This window comes from Pristiophorus japonicus, chromosome 11 (genome assembly GCF_044704955.1).
Source record: "Pristiophorus japonicus isolate sPriJap1 chromosome 11, sPriJap1.hap1, whole genome shotgun sequence".
Taxonomy (NCBI): Eukaryota; Metazoa; Chordata; class Chondrichthyes; family Pristiophoridae; genus Pristiophorus; species Pristiophorus japonicus.
The window spans coordinates 146,978,031-146,999,660 of NC_091987.1; the positions used below are offsets into that span (position 1 = coordinate 146,978,031).

The 21,630-nt window shown below is 43.6% G+C and overlaps 2 protein-coding genes across 5 annotated transcripts in view; one reads left to right on the forward strand and one right to left on the reverse strand.

Annotated features, from left to right (window-relative positions):
- The window catches only part of grtp1a (growth hormone regulated TBC protein 1a), a 68,929-nt gene extending 67,454 nt beyond the window's left edge, over positions 1-1,475 (forward strand). For all 4 annotated transcript variants that reach the window (XM_070893072.1, XM_070893069.1, XM_070893071.1 and 1 more), the window contains one exon: positions 529-1,475. In XM_070893072.1, the coding sequence (XP_070749173.1) occupies positions 529-618 (90 nt within the window). In that variant the 3' untranslated portion in view covers positions 619-1,475. The remainder of the gene's footprint in view (positions 1-528) is intronic.
- A 7,979-nt stretch (positions 1,476-9,454) lies between these two features.
- The window catches only part of LOC139275611 (cilia- and flagella-associated protein 44), a 292,909-nt gene continuing 280,733 nt past the window's right edge, over positions 9,455-21,630 (reverse strand). Inside the window, exons 32-34 of the mRNA XM_070892782.1 lie at positions 18,288-18,448; positions 15,425-15,559; positions 9,455-9,728 (exon numbers count right to left, since the gene is read on the reverse strand). Coding sequence (XP_070748883.1) covers positions 9,543-9,728; positions 15,425-15,559; positions 18,288-18,448 — 482 coding nt within the window. The 3' untranslated portion in view covers positions 9,455-9,542. The remainder of the gene's footprint in view (positions 9,729-15,424; positions 15,560-18,287; positions 18,449-21,630) is intronic.

The following is a 21,630-nucleotide window of genomic DNA, read 5'->3' on the forward strand; positions in this document are numbered from 1 at the left end:
GTCGTTGAGTACATTTAAGGCCGATAGATAGATTTTTGGACTCTATGGGAATCAAGTGATTTGGGGATCAGGCGGGAAAGTGGAGTTGAGGTTGATCAGCCAGGATCTAATTGAATGGCGGAGCAGGCTTGAGGGGTCGCACGACCTACTCCTGCTCTTCATTCTTATGCTCTTCACTTGAGAAACTTTTTTTACACAGAGGGCTGAGAGTTTGGATTTCATTACTGGGGTTAGTGATTGAAGCAGAGACCATGTCAACATTTAAGAACCGGTTACATAGATGGTTGAGGGAAAGGGGATAAAGTGATATGGGAACAGGGCAGGTACATGGGATTAGGACACTGTTCATGTGGGGGATAAAGACCAGCACGGAATGTCTTGATTCCGTGTCGCACTATCTAAGTCTACATGTCACAGCCAGGAAAATGCTGGATTAATCTCCATTAAGTAATCTGTTTATAACCACTCATTTTCACAATGACAGCAATTGATTGATTTTGCTCTTCGTTTTGTCCAAACTTTCTCTAGAAAATATTCACTGAACCTGGAAGGTTGCCCCTAGCAACGATCACCAAGCTACGCGAGGGGAGCAGGGCTGAAATGGATTCGCAGAGTTGATGTGCACGGCTCAGTTCTAGAACACTTAATATCTCGGGACATCGAAGACTTCCTACATTCCTCAATTAAAGAGCTGAGCTGGATTTAGCCGACAGCTCTCCTCGGTGACTGAACCTTTCAAAGAATTGTCTAGCTACTTTATACATACTGCGATTTCAGGTGAAGCAAAATTAACCACAGCAACAATTGACATTGTTCAGATTTATAACAGGATTACTAAATGAAGGGCTGTTTGTACATTCTGATTGTATTTTTGGTCAATTCTCAATCTCAATTGATTTTCATTTACTTTCATTCATCTGAAAATTATAATTTCTATCAAATGGTTTTCTTTTCATGGTGCTGTTAAATAGAATAATCTAATTACTCAGCAAATGTAGTACGGTTGCTTGATATCAGTGGCACTTGATCAGGTCTAATTAAATTCTTGTGCTAGTACTGGTCCTGCAACATCTCCAGTCTCTCACCCAGTGTAGGGCGGACTCCTGCTCTGGTTCAGTGATGCTCCAAACTCCCGCCCAGTGACAGGCGGACTCCAGCTCTGCTCTGGTTCAGTGAGACACCAGTACAAATGAAGGCGTTGCTACTTATTTTAAAAATGATTTGAGTGGATTTGGGCTGTGCCTGTCATCAGCCGGCACCTCGCATCTGCAAAAAGCAATAATCCAAAGTTTATGGATGTAGAGCTGCACCTTCAGCCATTGATTTATACAAGTTTCCCACCCACATCCCTGTCGTATGATATTTTGTAACTCTAGATTGTTTGTAAATACAGAATTGAAAAGATGTTTAAATGTATTTAAAAATCAGTCAAATTCTGTGCAGAAGAGATAATAAAAAATAAACAGTAGTCTTAATATTTTCTGTAAACCAATGGGTCTGTCTGTCATCGACACCAAAGGAACATGAATCAGGCAGAACTGAGACTCTACATCCCCCTTAAGCATCTCATAAACTACCGCTCAATTGCTCAGTCTCACCAACATCCATTCCAATTCTCCCACACGCACTGCCCTTAAGGTGCAATGTAAACTGTGCCCCTCCCTCTTCTAAGACTGAGCCCCTCCCCTGGTTCAAACATATTCTCAGGGGTTCAGTTCATCGATTCAAGAACCACCGCAAAAGCTTGCATAACATCTTCCCCCAAGCCTGCTCTTCTCCACAGTAACCAATCCTGGATTCATCCACCCAACATTCACATGCATGGCTGTCCCAGTGCCTTGTCCACACTCACTGACCGAACCATCCACTCCGGGTGCTGAAATGGATGGGGCTGGGCAGAAATCCTGTGCAGTCGAGTAGTGCCAAGGATTTGGCCCCAGGAGCACGTCTTTGACTTTCTGGGACATTGATTTTCTGAAAGGCCCTCCCACCCATGGATGCTGAGATGCAAGCGATGCACTTGTTGCAGACATTTATATTACTTTGCAATAATTTTTGTGGCAGGTCCAACATGCACAGGAGTAAATTAACAGGAATGTTTCGTGAAAAATGATCACCTTTTTAAGGATAGGCTGTTGTTTCTGCTTTTGGAGGTGCTTTCTAACTTGTATCACTTTTTAAGACGGAGGGGGAAGGATGAGGATGTATTGGATGCTGGGCAAACCAAATTGATTAAACAAATGCGATTTGAATTAAAATAGAGCTTACCATGTTGATTTGCGAGGATTTGGGCTGGGGCTTAGCTCGGGGTCGGGAGCAGGTATTGGTAAGCTCAGATTTCGAATTCAATGTGTTACAAGATTGGGAACGAGAGGAGGCCGACAAAGGCAGGATGATGAATGGGTGAGATAAGACAGGAATGGTTAATTGGTGTTCAGGTAGAGTGCAGCTTGGGAATGACTGACAAATTTGAACCAAGAAGTGAGCTTGAGCAGAGCTTGAAGAATGTAAAAGGAGTGAACAGCAAGCAGAGTGAGTAATTTTGTGAGCGTAGGAATTCGGTGGAGACGTCTGACTGAAAAGAAAGAGTGGAGGGGTCGCCTATTTAAAAGAGATGAAGAGGAATTTCCTCTGAGGGTCATGAATCTTTGGAGTTCTCTACCCCAGAGAGCTGTGGATGCTGAGTCACTGAATATATTCAAGGCAAAGATAGACAGGAGAGTCCAGGGTTATGGGGAACAGGCAGGAAAGTGGAGTTGAGACGATCTTATTGACTGGCAGAGCAGGCTCGAGAGGCCGATTGGCCTACTCCTGCACCTTGTGAGCCATAGAAGCCAAGTTCTCTAAGTTAATAGATACGAGAGCAGACCTACGGGAGAGCGAGAGGAGCAGCCCCAGATAAAGGTCAGCCCAGAGCTAGTGTCAGGGAGCGAGGTAAGTTGAGTCAGCACAAGGGAAGGAGCTGATTGGTGAGTAGTTGGTGATTGTGTTTGTTTGTTTATTTCTGTTAAGTTACTTAATCTCTTAAGTAGAGGCATGGCAGGGCACCTTGGCCCCTTGGAATGCACACCTTGTGCCATGTGGGAACTCCTGGACACTTCCCATGTCCTGGACAAACTACATATGTAGAAAGTGTCGTCAGCTGGAGGAACTCTAGCTCCAGATTTCGGAGGTGGTCACCCCACAGCATAAGAGGGTGCAGGCAGAGAAGGAATGAATGATCACCAGACAGACAAGGAGGACATGGCAGGTAGTGCAGGAGTCCCGAATGCATCTCTCTCTCCAACCAGTACTCTGTTCTGAGTATTGGTGAGGGCAATGGTTCCTCTGGGGAGTGCAGCCATGTCCATGGAGGAGGGGGATCAGGAAAGGAGATTAAATAGTTAGGAAACACATGGGTGTTTCTGCAGCTGCAGATGTGAGTCCAGGATGGTATGTTGCCTGCCTGGTGCCAGGGTCAAGGATGTCTCTGAGCGGGGGTGCAGGACATTTTGAAGGGGGAGGGTAAACAGCCAGTTGTGGTGCATATAGGTACCAACGATATAGGTAAAAAAACGAGATGAGGTCCTACGAGACGAATTTAGGAAGCTAGGAGCTAAATTTAAAAAGTAGGACCTCAAAAGTAGTAATCTCATGATTGCTACCAGTGCCACGTGCTAGTCAGACTAGGAATCGCAGGATAGCTCAGATGAATACGTGACTTGAGCAGAAGGGAGGGATTCAAATTCTTGAGACATTGGAACTAGTTCTGCAGGGAGGTGGGACCAGTACAAACTGGACAGTCTGCACCTGGGCAGGACTGGAACCAATATCCTAGGGGGGCGTGTTTGCGAGTGCTGTTGGGGAGGGGTTAAACTAATATGGCAGGGAAGTAGAATGGAGCAAGAAGCAAAAGATAAAAAGTAAAAGTGGAGGGCAGAGAAACCCAAGCAAAAAGGGCCACATTACAGCAAAATCCTAAAGGGGCAAAGGGTGTTAAAAAGACAAGCCTGAAGGCTCTGCCTCAATGCGAGGAGTATTCGGAACAAGGTGGACAAATTAACTGCGCAGATAGCAGTTAACGGATATGATGTAATTGGCATCACTGAGACATGGTTTCAGGGTGACCAAGGCTGGGAACTCAACATCCAGGGGTATTCAACATTTAGAAAGGATAAACAGAAAGAAAAAGAAGGGCATTATTGGTTAAAGAGGAAATTAATGCAATAGTAAGGAAGGACATTAGCTTGAATGATGTGGAATCTGTATGGATGGAGCTACGGAATACCAAAGGGCAGAAAACACTAGTGGGAATTGTGTACAGGCCACCAAACAGTAGTAGTGAGGTTAGGGACAGCATCAAACAAGAAATTAGGGATGTGTGCAATAAAGGTACAGCCGTTATCATGGGCGACTTTAATCTAGTTATTGACTGGGCTAACCAAACTGTTAATGCGATGGAGGAGGATATCCTGGAATATATTAGGGATGGTTTTCTAGACCAATGTGTCGAGGAACCAATTAGAGGGCTGGCCATCCTAGACTGGGTGATGTGTAATGAGAAAGGACTAATTAACAATCTTGTGCGAGGCCCCTTGGGGAAGAGTGAACATATGGTAGAATTCTTTTAAGATGGAGAGTGACACAGTTAATTCAGAATTTATGGTCCTGAACTTGGCAAAAGGTAACTTTGATGGTATGAAATGTGAATTGGCTAGAATAGACTGGCGAGTGATACTTAAAGGGTTGACGGTGGATAGGCAATGGCAAACATTTAAAGATCACATGGATGATGTAAAAATAAAACGGGGAAGGTGGCTCAACCGTGACTAACAAGGGAAATTAAGGATAGTGTTAAATCCAAGGAAGAGGCACATAAATTGGCCAGAAAAAGCAACAAATCTGAAGACTGGGAGAAGTTTGTAATACAGCAGAGGACAAAGGGTTTAATTAGGATGGGAAAAATAAAGTATGAGAGGAAGCTTGCTGGGATCATAAAAACTGACTGCAAAACCTTCTATAGATAGGTGAAGAGAAAAATTAGTGAAAACAAATGTAGGTCTCTTGCAGTCAGATTCAGGTGAATTTATAATGGGGAACAAAGAAATGGCAGGCCAATTGAACAAATACTTTGGTTCTGTCTTCATGAAGGAAGGCACAAATTACTGTCTGGATGTACTAGGGGACTGAGGGTCGAGTGAGAAGGAGGAACTGAAGGATATCCTTATTAGGCGGGAAATTGTGTTGGGGAAATTGATGGGATTGAAGGCTGACAAATCCCCGGAGCTTGATCGTCTGCATCCCAGAGTACTTAAGGAAGTGACCTTAGAAATAGTGGATGCATTGGTGATCATTTTCCAACAGTCTATCGACTCTGGATCAGTTCCTATGGACTGGAGGGTAGCTAATGTAACAACACTTTTTAAAAAAGGAGGGAGAGAGAAAACAGGAAATTAAAGACCGGTTAGCCTGACATCAGTAATGGGGAAAATGTTGAAATCAATTATTAAGGATGAAATAGCAGCGCATTTGGAAAGCAGCCCAAGTCAGCAAGGATTTGTGAAAGGGAAATCATGCTTGACAAATCTTCCAGAATTTTGAGGATGTAATTAGTAGAGTGGACAAGGGAGAACCAGTGGATGTGGTGTATTTGGACTTTCTAAAGGCCTTTGACAAGGTCCCACATAAGAGATTGGTGTGCAAAATCAAAGCACATGTTACTGGGGGTAATGTACTGGCGTGGATAGAGAATTGGTTGGCAGATAGGAAGCAGAGAGTCGCGATAAACGAGTCCTTTTGGAGTGGAGTGCCGCAGGGCTCAGTGCTGGGACCCCAGCTCTTTACAATATACATTAATGGTTTGGATGCAGGAATTGAGTAATATTTCCAAGTTTGCAGATGACACTAAACTGGGTGGCGGTGTGAGCTGTGAGGAGGATGCTAAGAGGCTGCAGGGTGATTTGGACAAGTTAGGTGAGTGGGCAAATGCATAGCAGATGCAGTATAATGTGAATAAATGTGAGGTTATCCACTTTGGGGGTAAAAACACGAAGGCAGAATATTATCTGAATGGTGGAAGATTAGGAAAAGGGGAGGTGCAACAAGACCTGGGTGTCATGGTCCATCAGTCATTGAAAGTTGGCATGCAGGTACAGCAGGCAGTGAAGGCGGCAAATGGTATGTTGGCCTTCATAGCTAGGGGATTTGAGTATAGGAGCAGGGAGGTCTTACTGCAATTGTACAGGGCCTTGGTGAGGCCTCACCTGGAATATTGTGTTCAGTTTTGGTCTCCTAATCTGAGAATGGATGTTCTTGTTATTGAGGGAGTACAGCGAAGGTTCACCAGACTGATTACAGGGATGGCTGGACTGACATATGAGGAGAGACTGGATCAACTGGGCCTTTATACACTCGAGTTTAGAAGGATGAGATGGGATCTCATAGAAACGTATAAGATTCTGACGGGACTGGACAGGTTAGATGTGGGAAGAATGTTCCCGATGTTGGGGAAGTACAGAACCAGGGGACACAGTCTGAGGATAAGGGGTAGGCCATTTAGGACTGAGATGAGGAGAAACTTCTTCACTGAGTTGTTAACCTGTGGAATTCCCTGCCTCAGAGTTGTTGATGCCAGTTCTTTGGATATATTTACGAGGGAGTTAGATGTGGCCCTTACGGCTAAAGGGATCAAGGGGTATGGAGAGAAAGCGGGAAAGGGGTACTGAGGTGAATGATCAGCCATGATCGTATTGAATGGTGGTGCAGGCTCGAAGGGCCGAAAGGCCTACTCGTGCACCTATTTTCTATGTTTGTATTTGTCCATCTCTTGCCCTGCGAATGTCCTTAAAACTCTTGCGCCTGGTAAAAGCAGACAAGTAGCCTACTTTTACTAGCATAAGAATTTCAAAACATATCAAAAACATAAAAATAAAATTGAAAAATACATTTGTTAAAAACCATGTCCACTCAGGTAATTTTATTTTAAACCATGATTAAAACTTTTTTTTTGAATTCGACATATATTTTTTTCAAACATTTCTATCAACTTTAATTTCTATAATGTATTTGTGAGGTGTTTTTAAAATTTTATGTAATGTTCGGGTGTGTTCCTCATTCATAGTAATAGGAGTTTCAGACTTATGAAACTCCTATTACTATGAATGAGAAAATACTTTAATGTGATGTCCCAACGTGAACGTGCTCCGTTGCGCAAGAGACGGCAGTCTGGAATCTCTGGGGAGCGTTCGACCAAATGGTAAGTGGGCATCTTTTCTCCTATTTTTAGTCGAACGCCCGCGGGAAGAAGAAACCGGGATTTCAGACCCTATGTTCTAGATTCTCCAGCAAGAGGAAACAATCTCTCAGCATCTACGCTATCAAACCCCTCAGAATCTTATGTTTCATTGAGATCACCTCTCATTCTTCTTAACTCCAGAGAGTATAGGCCCAATCTACTCAATCTCTCCGCGTACAACAATCCTCTCATCCCAGGAATCAATCTAGTCAACCTTTGTTGCTCCACCTCTAAAGCAAGTATATCCTTCCTCAGATTAAAGAGACCAAAACTGTGCACAGTACTCCAAGTGTGGTCTCACCTAAGTCCTGTACAATTATAACAAGACTTCCTTACTCTTATTCTCTAACCTCCTTGCAATAAAGGCCAACATGCCATTTTCCTTCCTAATTGCTTGCTGTACCTGCATGTTAACTTTGTGTTTCCTGTACAAGGACACCTAAATCTTTCTGAACACCAATATTTAATAGTTTCTCAACATTTTAAAAATATTGTTTTTCTATTCTTCCTACCAAAGTGAATAACCTCACATTTCCCCACATTATACTCCGTCTGCTACCTTAATTCCCACTCACTTAAAATTTGGATTTATATAGTGCCTTTCACAACCACCAGATATCTCAAAGTGCTTTACAGCCAATGAAGTTCTTTTTGCAGTGTGGTCACTGTTGTAATATGAGAAACGCGGCAGCAGAAACAAGCTCCCACAAACAGCAATGTGATAATAACCAGATAATCTGTTTTTTGTTATGTTGATTGAGGGATACATAATGGCCAGGACACCGGGGATAACTCTCCTGCTGCTCTTCCATATAATGCCATGGGATCTTTTATGTCCACTTGAAAGAGCAGACATGGATTAACATCTCATCCAAAAGACGGCACCTCGAACAGTGCAGGCTCTTTGTGTCCTCCTCACAGCTTACTTACAGAAAACTTGGATACATTGCACTCAGTCATTGATATAGATTGTAAATAGCTGAGGCCCAAGCACTGATCCTTGCAGCATCCCAACTGTTATAGCCTGCCAACTGGAAAATGACCCATTTATCCTTGCTCACTGTTTTCTGTCCGTTAACCAATCCTCTATTCAGGCTAATATATTACCCCAACCCCAAGATCCCTTATCTTGCATAACAACCATGTCTGTTGCACCTTAATGAATGCCTTTTGGAAATCCAAATATACTACATCCACTGAATCCCCTTTATCTACCCTGCTAATTACATCCTCAAAATCTCTAATAAGTTTGTTAAACACAATTTCACTTTCATATAACTATGTTGACTCAGCCTAATCATATTATGATTTTCTAAATGCCCTGTTACCACTTCCTTAATAATGGATTCCAGCATTTTCCTGACGACTGATGGCGGGCTTAACTGGCCTATAGTTCCCTATTCCTCTCTTGAATTGCGGGGTTACATTTGTTACCTTCCAATCTGCAGGGATCATTCTAGAATCTAGGGAATTTTGGAAGATCAAAACCAATTCATCCACAATCTCTGCAGTCACCTCTTTTAGAACCCTAGGATGCAGGCCATCAGGTCCAGGGGATTTGTCAGCTTTTAGTCCCACCAGGCATGTATCATCTGCCTGGAAGTTACTCCATTGGAGTGAGTTCATGCAGAGACACCACAAGCAGCTGAGGACAGGCCCATCAGTGCACAGACACAGGAGGTGCTGCCCTGCACCTCTTAAAGCTGCAACTAGTAAGCTATTTTTAAACTTTGTGGCTGTCTATATTCGGTAGATTTCTTTGGTCTTCCAGTTCCAGGTACTGTTTTATTTGGCGCTCACATATGTACCAACAAACTCTAAAAACCAAACCAAGCTGGCAACTTGAAAGACACAAGGCAACGATCTCAGTCGTTGCTTCAAGGCAAGTAAGGTCAATTTCTTTTTATTGCAGAATTTAATGAGTGTTTTAGGATCACATTCTGAGTGGCCTCCCGTGACATCTTACTGTCACACAATGGAAGAAAGTGCCACATTTTCCCACCTCTCTCGGAGAATGTGCTTGATCCGTTTATCTAACCAATACGAGTAGAACCAATTGCTGCAGAATGGATATGAATACGTGTTCCCCTTGAAGAGCAGTTGGATTTGAAAACAGAAACTCTTGGAAGAATCGCCACCTATTAAAGAAAATAACCAATTTTGGTACGTATTAAATATTTTATTGACTTGCTTGAAATCATAAAATGGAAGCAAAAACACTGAACTCAAATGGTTGCTAAAATAAAGGCAAGAAAGGGAGATGTATTGTTTAATGGTGTTGCTGAGTTTGCCGTGGTAAAGGTGGTTGGGCGGGAGGAAGGATGTGACCTCCCTTTCTGCTGAGAACATTGATTTCATCTTTCAAGTTGTCGATTTCTTTTGCCTGTTTCTTCACGACCTGAATCAGATCGTGCTTCTCTTCCAATTTAGCTTTTAGCTTCTGAATTTCTACTCCCTGGAACAAGAACAGAAAGGTTCATAATCGGTTCCACACAACTTAAATTTGTGTCCATGACACTCTGCAATGAGTAAACTATAAACTACTGTGGCAGGAAGACAGACTCACACAGATATAGAAACAACACGTATACAAACATATATATATATATATATAACATTCGCAGTCGTTATTTTTGATGCACAGCCAGACCTTCCCCACAGAAGTAGATTTTGCACACCAGTGCACACTTTCTAAATCCATCACTTCAATTTTGCTTTTGTGTTCTCTTTTTTTTTTACCCTATTATACTACTGATGGAATATTGAGTTGTATCTCGGATTTGAGGTCACAGTTTCTGCCTTTACAGGAAAAAAATTGAATTGCTAAATATGATCCCAAAACACGAATACACATCCTGAAGTCAGTGGGAATGAAGCCCCAAAAATCCCAGGACAATGTGAAGGAGGTGGAGACCCTGTTTCATGGGTCTCTATGGTTAGTTCCTGTCATTATTGACGAGAATGGAGGTTTGAAAATCTGTATGTTTTGGTCGTCATAATTAGTTGGATTAAACATAGGGGGGAGAGAGGGGGAAGGGGGGAGAAGAGAGGGGGGGAGAAGGGGGGGAGAAGAGAGAGGGGGAAGGGGGGGAGAAGAGAGTGGGGGTGAGGGGGAGAGAGAGGGGGGGGAAGGGGGAGGGAGGGAGGAGGCTGAACGGGCCCGGCTGACGTGAAGAAGCCAGGCCCAAGACTTTGGGCGGGCCCGCCCCCAGCAAGGTAGGTGACCAAGGGAAGCCGGAGCTGGGTGGGTCCCGTCTGGGCGGGGGGGGGGGAAGCGGAGCAGGAGCTGGGGGGGGGGGAGGGAGGGTCGGGTCGGAGCGGGAGTCGGGGGCTGAGAGTGCCAGCTGGAGCCAGAGCAGGAGCTGGACCAGGAAGGTGCAGCCTGATCCTCGCAGCCCCAGTGTGCCCATTCGGCCAGGGCTTGGGCGCCTGGAGCTACTGCACATGCGCGGCCACTGTAGCGCACTTGTGCAGAGGTCCCGGCACGGATTTCAGCGCAGGGACCTGGCTCCGCCCCTCACAGCTCGTGCTGCGCTGTTCCGAGCTGCAAAGGACCTGCAGGAAGCCGGAAAATGTGCAGGTTTTTTTTGGCGCATTTTCGGGCGTGAAAAACGGGCGTCCAGGTCGGGGCTGCGCCGTTCTAGGCACGTCCCGAAACTTGGGCCCATAGAAAATAGGAGCAGTAGCTGATCATGGCCGATCCTCTATCTCAACACCGCATTCCCACTTTTTCCCCATATCCCTTTTGTGTCTAGAAATCTATTTATTTCCTTCTTAAATATATTCAGTGACTTGGCCTCCACAGCCTTCTGTGGTAGAGAAGTCCACGGGTTCAGAACCACCCTCTGAGTGAAGAAATTTCTCCTCATCTCGGTCCTAAATTTCCTACCCCGTATCCTGAGACTGTGGCCCCTTGTTCTAGACTTCCCAGCCAGGGGAAACAGCCACCCTCAAACTTTGTTTGCCTGAGAAGCTTTCAAAATTCTGCATTTTGAAAAGAAAAAAATAATTCCAACTAAGGAAGAGGAAAGCCATTGTGGTTGAGTTTCTGCTTGAGGTGCCGATTCAAGTGCAAAGTGCACTCAAAATTACACTGGTCTTCGGAAGTGATTATGTTTATGCTCAATTTTGTTTCCCATCATTTGCATATCGCCAAACGTAAAATCTTCCATTAACCAGCGCGATTGGGCAGCGTTTAGAAGTAAAAAAATTTTTGTATTAAATATTCCTTGATTTGGGTAAATTGGTGCAGTTTTATTAATACGGCTGAAAATGGGTTTAGCACAAAGTTAAGCATTTTTAGTCAGTGTCTAGTCACCACTTGTGATTAACGTGATTTAAAATAACTTTACTGTACGTCAATGAAACTAGTAAATGTAGTTTTTTAGTCAGTTTCTTAATAAATTAAATATTTAATATTCAAAAGCTTTTTAAAAAGCTGCCCATTACTGTCCTTGCACCCAGCAAAAAAACCCAGCCTGATTTTAAGAGCCTCCTCGAGGGCCTGCAAATGGGCGATATTAGCCTAAACTCGACGTGATTAATTCGATCGGGGGTAAGGCCAGTTTTGTTGGCAGGGCTGGTTTATAGCAAGATGTTTTTGAAACCAGCGCAAAAGATTGCGGAAACTCGATTTGCACTGGACGTAATTTACATTTGAAACCGCGCGATCTTTTGCGCTGGTTTGACCGATTTCAGGCGAATTGCGCTGCAATTAAAAAGGGAGAAAGGGATAGACTGAGTAATTACAGGCCAGTCAACCTAACCTCGGTGGTGGGAAAATTATTGTAAAAAATTCTGAGGGATAGGATAAATCTTCATTTCGAAAGACATGGATTAATCAAGGACAGTCAGCAAGGATCCGTTAAGGGAAGGTCATGTCTGACTAACTTGACTGAATCTTTTGAGGAAGTAACACGGATGAGGATAGTGCGTTTGATGTAGTGTATATTGATTTTAGCAAGGCTTTTGATAAGGTCCCACATGGTCGACTGGTTACAAAAGTAAAAGCCCCTGGGATCCGGTGCAAAGCAGCAAGTTGGATCCAAAATTGGTTCAGAGGCAAGAAGAAAAAGGTAATGGTTGATGGGTGTTTTTGTGACTGGAAGGCTGTTCCCAGTGGCTCAGTACTAGGTCCCTTGCTTTTTGTGGTATATATCAATAATTTGGACTTGAATGTAGGGGGTATGATTAAGAAGTTTGCAGATGATACAAAAATCAGCTGAGTGGCTGATAATGAAGAAAGCTGTAGACTGCAGGAGGATATCAATGAACTGGTCAGGTGGGCAGAACAGTGGCAAATGGAATTCAATCTGGAGAAGTGAGAGGCATTTGGGGAGGGCTAAAATGACAAGGGAATTCACATTAAATGGCAGGACACTGAAGTGTAGAGGAACAAAGGGACCATGGCGTGCAGGTCCACAGATCCCTGAAAGTAGGTGAGAGAGATAAGACGGTGATAAAGGCATACGGAATGCTTGCCTTTATTAGCCAAGGCATAGAAGAGCAGGGAGGTTATGCTTGAACTGTATAAAACACTAGTAAGGCCACAGCTAGAGTACTGTGTGCAGTTCTGCTCACCATATTACAGGAAAGATGTGATTGCACTGGAGAGGGTACAGAGGAGATTTACGAGGATGTTGCTGGGAGTGGAGAATTTTAGCTACGAGAAAAGATTGGATAAGGCTGGGTTTATTTTCGTTGGAACAGAGGAGGCTGAGGGGAGACCTTATTGAGGTGTATAAAATTGAGGGGCCTAGATAGAATGGATAGGAAGGACCTGTTTCTCTTAACAGAGAGGTCAATAACCAGGGGACGTAGATTTAAAGCAATTGGTGGGAGGTTTAGAGGGGATTTGAGGGGAAATGTCTTCACCCAGAGGGTGGTGGGGGTCTGGATCTTACTGCCTGAAAGGGTGGTTAGGCAGAAACCCTCACCACATTTAAAAAGTACTTGGATGTGCACTTGAAGTGCCGTAACCTGCAGGGCTATGGACCTGGAAAGTGGGATTAGGCTGGAAAGCTGTTTGTTGGCTGACGCGGACACGATGGGCCGAAATGGCCTCCTTCCGTGCCGTAAATTTCTATGATTCTATGAAATAACAGCACAACCTAACGGAAACGCCAAGCTATTGTCTGTGATTCTTTCTTTCTCTCATCAAAATCAACTTATATTTACATAGCGCTTTTAATGTAGTAAAAAGTCCCAAGGTCCCAAACGAACACTATCAGACAAAATTTGACACCTAGCCACAAAGAGATATTGGGACACAAGCTTGGTCAAAGAGCTTGGTATTAAGGAACAACTTAAAGGAAAAAGAGAGAGGTGGAGAGGTTTAGGGAGAGAATTCCAGAATTTCTGCAACTATTTATTTATTCATTCACGGGATGTAGACGTCACTGGCAAGGCCAGTGTTTATTGCCCATCCCTAATTGTCTTTGAGAAGGTGGTCGGCCATTTCAGAGGGCAATTAAGAGTCACCACATTGCTGTGGGTCTGGAATCACATATAGGCCAGACCGGGTAAGGACATTAGTGAACCAGATGGGTTTTTATGACAATCCGGTAGTTTCATAGTTGCCAGCATTTTATTTTTAAATTCCGGGTTTATTTAATGAACTGACTTGAAATTCCCCAGCTGCCGTGGTGGAATTTGAACTCGTGTCCCCGGATCGTTATTCCAGGCCTCTGGATAACTAGTGCAGTAACATAACCACTATGCTACCCTAACCCTGAAGGAACAGCCGCCAATGATTGAGCAATTTAAATCGGGAATGCACAAGAGGCCAGAATTGGAGGAGTGCACAAATCTCGGAAGGTTGTGGAGATTCTCTGACTACGATTAGATAGGTAAGAATGGAAGCAGGCGAGGGCAGTCCCACCCAGCTGGACAATGGATGAGAAGCATTTGAGGATGGCTGTGTGGTCAACCATGTCAAAGACTGCATTCAGGTCAAGAAGGATGAGAAGGAATAGTTTACCATGGTCATAGTCACATAGGATGTCATTTGGTGCTGTAACATGGGCGAAAACCTGATTGGAGAGATTCAAACATGGCAATGTGGGGAAGATGAGCATAGGTTTGGGAGCTAAAGGAGGTTGGAGATCTGAGCTAGATACTTAGAATGTTTATAATTGAATCACAAGTGAAAACAACATTTGATATGTAATCAGTAGTCCATTATGTTTGAAATGAACCTTTTTATTCTGACATTCAATATAAGCCTGAATAACCTTTTTGAAATTTGCCTCCTAGCTTTTCTTCAAATAATTTTGAAAACAACCCAAAAGAATATCACTAGACACAGAGAAAAGCAGCAAATAATTTGGGTTAACTAAACATGGTTCACTGACCCTGAACCTATTCTACCTAGCATGTCTAAGTTCAGCATACAGGACCAGAAAAGCACAAAATAACATTGAATTTGATCATTCTATTGCAAAATATATATTTTTTGAATTTAAAAATGTTTTTGTTTAAGATTTTACTTTGACATTAGAAATTTCAGTTACTGAGAAAAATGAGGTCCAAGATCCTATCAAAAAGCAGTTTTAGTAATATGACTGGTTATCTTTATTTTACTCTATTAGTAGGCTCTCCTGACTGGACATTTAGGATTGGTTGTTTTCATAAGCCTTCAATTTCCCACTGGCCATTTTCTAGCCACCTACTTTGCTTTTGATTTGTATCCCTAGTTCTTTGGCTAAAAATAAAATAGCAAAGCAAGACTAATCAATAAAAGTGTGACAAAGGAGCAAATGTTACAAATAGGACGTGCGCTCAAGACAAGACTGTTGCATTACTTTTTAGTATTCTTACATCTATTATAATCTGTTTTAATGTGGACAAGAATATTGCAGCTACCTGAGCATTTTTATTACTTTAATATTGGGGTAGGTTTTGTTATTGTGTTGAAAAGTTTAAAGAATAAATACTGGACCAGGCAGTTTGTAATTCTGCAAAGTAAATAGCAATGCAAGGACCAGAATTGTCAGGAACCTGCCTATACATTGATTAGAAAATCTCAGCATATGGGAAGTGGTAGTGAATGACAGGAGACAAATTAAAAGTAGAAACCAACTTTTGCAGCTCATTAACTCTCCATGAGGATGTCAAGGTATTTGAATGCGAGATATGATCTTAAAACATTACCTGTCTCTTCTGCTGGCAATTTAACTGTGTTTCAATCTTCCTCTTTTCCAATGTCATCATATTCATCTGATCCAGTTTGCATGTATACTGCCTGGTGACATGTATAAGCTCAGCTGTCAGCTCTGTTATTTTATCCTGTATTGGGACAAGATAGAAAATGACACATTACTCATCTCTGGTGGTGAGTGGCTCACAATTGTTCACAAATCTCTTGTCTTGTGGTAAAAGGGACTATTTTTAAATGCACGGTTCTGAAATACAAAAAAATTAAACTCTAATATTGTACTTTTGATTTTACAGGATAATTCAACCTGCACTTTCAATTGCTAAAGAAACGAGTTAAACATTCTGGGTCCGCATGCACTCACTCCGAAAGGGATCGTCCTCCACACACCATCCCAAGTTCTTTGCAATTCTCTTTATTAGTCAACACTGGTGTGGAAATATCAGAAAGAATTTACGATTAATAAGTATTTAGCTCATGCTTAAGTTTAAACTGATCTCTAGGTGAAGGAGATAAAGATAAAAGCTGCAGAATAGTAAAGCCAAATTCAAAGGAGTCACCATGTGTAAGAGATAGTGTGTGAATAATGGATGTCAGTTAACAGCGTCTCTACAAACGCTAGTGAACGAACAAAAGGTCAGTTGCAGGAATAACAGATGTGGCTAAAGGGGTGGGTGGGGTGGTTTGACCCATCCACCTCCACGGAGGTGTGTGGGGGGCCTGACCCATCCACCTCCATGTCACGAACCTGGTATTGCAGTACTTCCAGGAACAGTGCTTGGGGTCTAGGCCTTTTGGCTAAGAGCATTAGCGCAGGGTGATCCTTGATGTGTGCAAGGTGACCTCTGGCGTTTGTGATCTGACAAAGAATTGGAAAGATTGGCTACGATTAAAAAAAATGTTTTAAAAAAAAGATGTGGCTAAAGGGGAGGAGAAGTTTACCTTAGTAGGAACAGCAGGGGTGGGAAGGGATGAAAAAGACCTAACTGATCAAGATATGGGGCACACACCCGTAACGAAGACACCGACATTGGTAATAACTCATGGAGGCAAGACAGGGTTACGATAACAGAAGAACGTATATATACAAAGTTGAAATATCAGCAGAATCTGTCAAAACCGACATGTGTTTAACTGAGAGAAGAAAGGGTATAACTCGGCATAAGTTTTGAAGGAAGTTAGCGAGAACTGGGGTAGAATCCCTAAGCTGAAGTCGGACGGAGATTGATCACCTCGGACCGAATCGGGTAATATCTACATAAGTTGTGAGTTCTATATTCTGTAATCCATATAGGTTGAGAGTCCTATATTCTGTAGTAACTAATGAACAGTGTTTGTTAAAGCATTTATTAAAGATAAGTTGGCTTGTGAATCTAGTGTCATAGTCTTTTTGTTCAGGTTAAACTTACTTTGGGAACCCTAAAAGGAAAATTGCGACCCTATTTGTTCGATCTTTCGAACATCTAGCCAATCCGGCGCGACACTGGTTATTTCTCAGTTACCCTCCTTCCCTTTGTACAGTGTGTGTAATATTTCTAAACAGGATCCACTTTTCCATCATGCTGTTGCTCTCAAGTAGTGAGAGGGTTGTAAGCTCAGTAGCAGCTTTTGAGAGTGAATGTAAAGGAGGAGCAGTGAGGTGTTGCCTGCTAACTGGAGGAGACCATGGGAAGCGAGGAAGCGGATTAACTGGGCTGTGCGAAGTATGAAATGCAAAGGGGAGTCTTACTTTGGTCAGATCAGGTCTTGGGAGATGTGTTGGTACCATTGACATTTTCTGCCACCTCTGTGTTGACGGATTTGTCTTGGAGCCCATTGGGAAGGGGACCTCCTTCCTTCTGGTCACTTGTTCAATCAGCACCTCCCTGTTGCCTCAGAGCCTCGGAGTACAGTTCAAAATCATCTTACAGCTGCAGCACAATCCTGCTGGTCGTCATTCCCCATGATACAAAGCTCCCCATTAATGCATTGCAGGCTTTTATATAATGGACATCCTGCCCTCATAACTCAAATCAGAGGCAACAATGTCCATTGCACAGGACGCCTGCTGAGTCCTCCAGCCAGCTGCAGCATACACTTCCCACCACTCGCCCCGAAGATCATCATGCTCCACGTGAAATGTTTTTGCAGAATACGGTGAGAAGGAAAGGTGGTTGTAGTCAATCAATCAGAGATGAGCTTGTTGGGCACAATGTTTCCTTAGAGTTGAAAAATGATCTCTTGATATGTATACTGCCCCTCTGCAAATACAATCTGGTTCTTGGTTTACCTTTTGCACAATGGGCTCCATCTCACCACCTTTTATTTTGCTTTTGCGCCTCTTCAGCTAAGACAAATATCTGAAGCTAACTTGTGTTATCAAGCACTTCAGCACTGAGCTTCGCGCAACAGGAGTGGGTATTTGTAACTGTGCACCTCACTTGTGGCCTGTACAATTTTCTGTCCATTAACAGAAAATTGTGCACTTGCAAATCAGCAACAAAAACTTGAATTTATATAGCTTCTTTAACTTAGTGGAAGTGTTCCAGGCACTTCACAGGAGCATAATTGGACAAAATTTGACATGGAGCAACCTAAGGAGATATTAGTAGGAGATTACAGAGATAGGGAGGGGAAGGGGGAGAGGCCAGGGGGGGATTTGAACAGGGGGATAAAAATTTTAAAATTGAGACATTGTCTCATTGGAAGCCAATTTAGGTCAGCGAGCACAGGGTTGAAGTGTCATGACCTCTGTCCAAGTGTACCGAGCTATAAAATGCATTCCAGGGTTAAACAAACAACTGGCCACCACCCTCACCAGTTTCTTCTGGTTAGTACAGTAAATATGACAACCACTTAATGCCCTATATAACTGCTTACCTCCCTTTGTTTCATTTCTTTGTGGAATCGAGTGTCATTGACATCAATCTCGTCTTTCAGCTCTTCCAAGGTTACGTTCACTGACAAAGTTTGCAATGCTTCCAGATTAACCACACGGCCAAACTTACGCATCATTTCTTGGTAACATTTTTCTTCTAACTCTGTTATAACACAATTGTGGTCATACTTTTACAACGTGCACTATGATTATTCTGCTAACATCCATCAACAATAAATCGATAATAAAAAATAGTATGCTTCTGTCATGTGACCATTGCAATTCAGGAATCACCCTCCGAAATGGCTGTTTAGTGATTGGCTCCACTCAGAAATGAGGAGGAAACCAGCGAGAAAACAACCAATCCTAATTGCTCAAAACAAGTGGGGCCAAGAATTGCAGTCGGTGACGTAACTCAGGAGTGAGCCTCTGAGCTGCAAAAAGAATACGCACCTACCTGATGGCCCTCCTGCGAAAACCTGCGCTCTGACTCTGCAGGACGGAGGGCAACGTAATGGCCTACGGATCCCAGTGAAGCAGCCCATGCAGAACAACTCTGGGGATCACGTGGGCCTGGTCCTCCAATCAGAAAACAGAATTAGATTTTAATCTTTTCAGAAGAGTATCCCGCAATCAGATTTAATTACGATTTACAGTTTGGGAATTTAATTCCTAATTAGGTGCATTCCACCAACTTCACAAAGTTTAATTTTGCTGAAATAATTATCGACATCATTAAAACTCCAATCTTTGCAGAAACAAGAAAAACTCATTTGGTACAATAAAACTATCTGATTTCCAAGATGAAAATAGTTAAAGCATGCCTGAGGTATCCCCTTACGCTGATGAAAAAAAGTCCCTGTACCTGTTTGCATCAATCGTAACATTTCCATATGCAATTGGAGGCCAGTTGGTGGGCAAATAGCCCAACACTCTGCCCGAGATTGGTTTCCCTTTGGCCATGTGGATGGCCTGACAATGTGTACTTTGATGAGAAAGTTCGGAATTTAGTGCATGCGCAAGCGGAAATCCCAAACTTGCGGTGGATTTCAAAGGAGGTATGATGGTGTACTCAGAACACGCTGCCATACCCACTGCAAAATCTGGGCCGTCTTTCTTATTACCCTTTTATTTCTCTTTCACATGAACATGGGAATGAATGCAAGGACCAGAAAGACCATTGAGAACCAACAGCTGGACCCTGTGCCTAGGAAAGATCACATCCCATAATACCTGAATGATCCTCCAAGAATTAATATTGGATATTTCTCCAAGTACTTATCCAACTCTCTCTCTCAAGTACCTCACTGCCCACATGGTAGCCCATTTCCTACATTCCCGACCCACTGTATAATTAAATCTAACCATCCACCCTCTACTAAATGTAGTGTTCAACATATTGATGTATATCTGGTTTTTTCCTTTATGATCCTGAATTCTTCTACAAGTTCATCCCTGAGCCTGATCTTCTCCAATGTAAACATTCCCAGTATCTCATCATCATCAGTCCCTCAAATTGACGATGACTTGCTTCCACCCCAAAAAGTGATGAGTTCACAGGTGTTTCAATGAAGGACCTAATATTCCGGATCCCGAACTACATCCTGAAGGGTGGAAGATGCCTGTGGGTGGATTTTTTTTAAACGTGTGGTGACCATTGCACACCAGCCACCACATGGGCTTGACAGAGCTAGGTCTTGGTCCAGCAAGGATTACCCAAGATGACTGGAGACCAGGGATACTGGGTACATTCCCAGTATCTACAACCTGTCCGGTCCCTAATCCCAGTTTCCCCACCCTGTCCGGTCTCTAATCCCAGCTCTCAGTTTAGTTTCCCTTCCCTGCACCCTCTCCAATGCCTGGGTGTCTTTCTCAAAATGCAGGACCCAGAATTGTACCCAGTGCTCCAGGTGGGGCCGGACCAGAGCTCTGTACAAACCCATTCACTTCCTGAGACTATTCTTCTGGTTATACTGTGCTGATGGCTTCAGTTCCCCAAACCCCTTCCCTGTGTCATGCCCCATAGAATTCCATCTACATTATATTGCCACTGTTTATTACCCTTTCCCCATCTCATGCCTTTACATTGATCCACATTAAATGACATCCATCACTCGTCAGCCCAGCTTCCCAAACTATCCCAGTCCTTCTGTCTTTGATCAGCCTGTTCGCAATTGTTTCCAAACGGTGAGTTTTGGTTCTGATTTATTTCCAAGTCATTATAAAAACAGTAACTGCCCCAGCACTGATCCCTCACATACCCCACTAGTTACCTTCCTGTTGATTTCTCAGTTACCCCACTAGTTACCTCCCTGCTGATCCCTCACATACCCCACAAGTTACCTCCCTACTGATCCCTCACATACCCCAGTAAATACCTCCCTGCTGATCCCTCATATATCCCACTTGTTACCTCCCTACTGATCCTGCACATACCCCACAAGTTACCTCCCTGCTGATCCCTCACCGACCCCACGAGTTATCTCCCTGCTGATTCTCAGTTACTCCACTGTTTCTTCTGCTCTGGACATTTCTCGATCTGTTTCATAAGAACAGAAGAAATAGGAGCAGGAGTAGGCTACCTGGCCCCTCGTGCATGCTCCACCATTTAATACGATCATGGCTGATCTGATCATGGACTCAGCTCCACTTCCCTGTCCGCTCCCCATAACCCTTTATCACCTTATCGCTCAAAAATCTGTATCTCCACCTTAAATATATTCAATGTTCCAGCCTCCACAGTTCTCTGGGGCAGAGAATTCCACAGATTTACAAGCCGCAGGGAAGAAATTCCTCCTCACCTCAGTTTTAAATGGGTGGCCATTTATTCTGAAACTATGTCCCCTAGTTTTAGTTTCCCCTATGAATGGAAATATCCTCTCTGCATCCACCTTCTCGAGCTCCCTCATTATCTTATATGTTTCGATAAGATCACATTCTTTGGGGCATAGGGGAGGGGCACCGGTAAATGGGGGAATAGGGGAGGGGCACCGGTAAATGGGGGAATAGGGGAGGGACACCGGTAAATGGGGGAATAGGGGAGGGACAACGGTAAATGGGGCATAGGGGAGGGGCACCGGTAAATGGGTGAATAGGGGAGGTGCACCTGTAAATGGGTGAATAGGGGAGGGGCACCGGTAAATGGGGGAATAGGGGAGGGGCACCGGTAAATGGGGGAATAGGGGAGGGGCACCGGTAAATGGGGGAATAGGGGAGGGGCACCTGAAAATGGGGGAATAGGGGAGGGGCACCGGTAAATGGGGGAATAGGGGAGCGGCACCGGTAAATGGGGGAATAGGGGAGCGGCACCGGTAAATGGGGGAATAGGGGAGGGGCACCGATAAA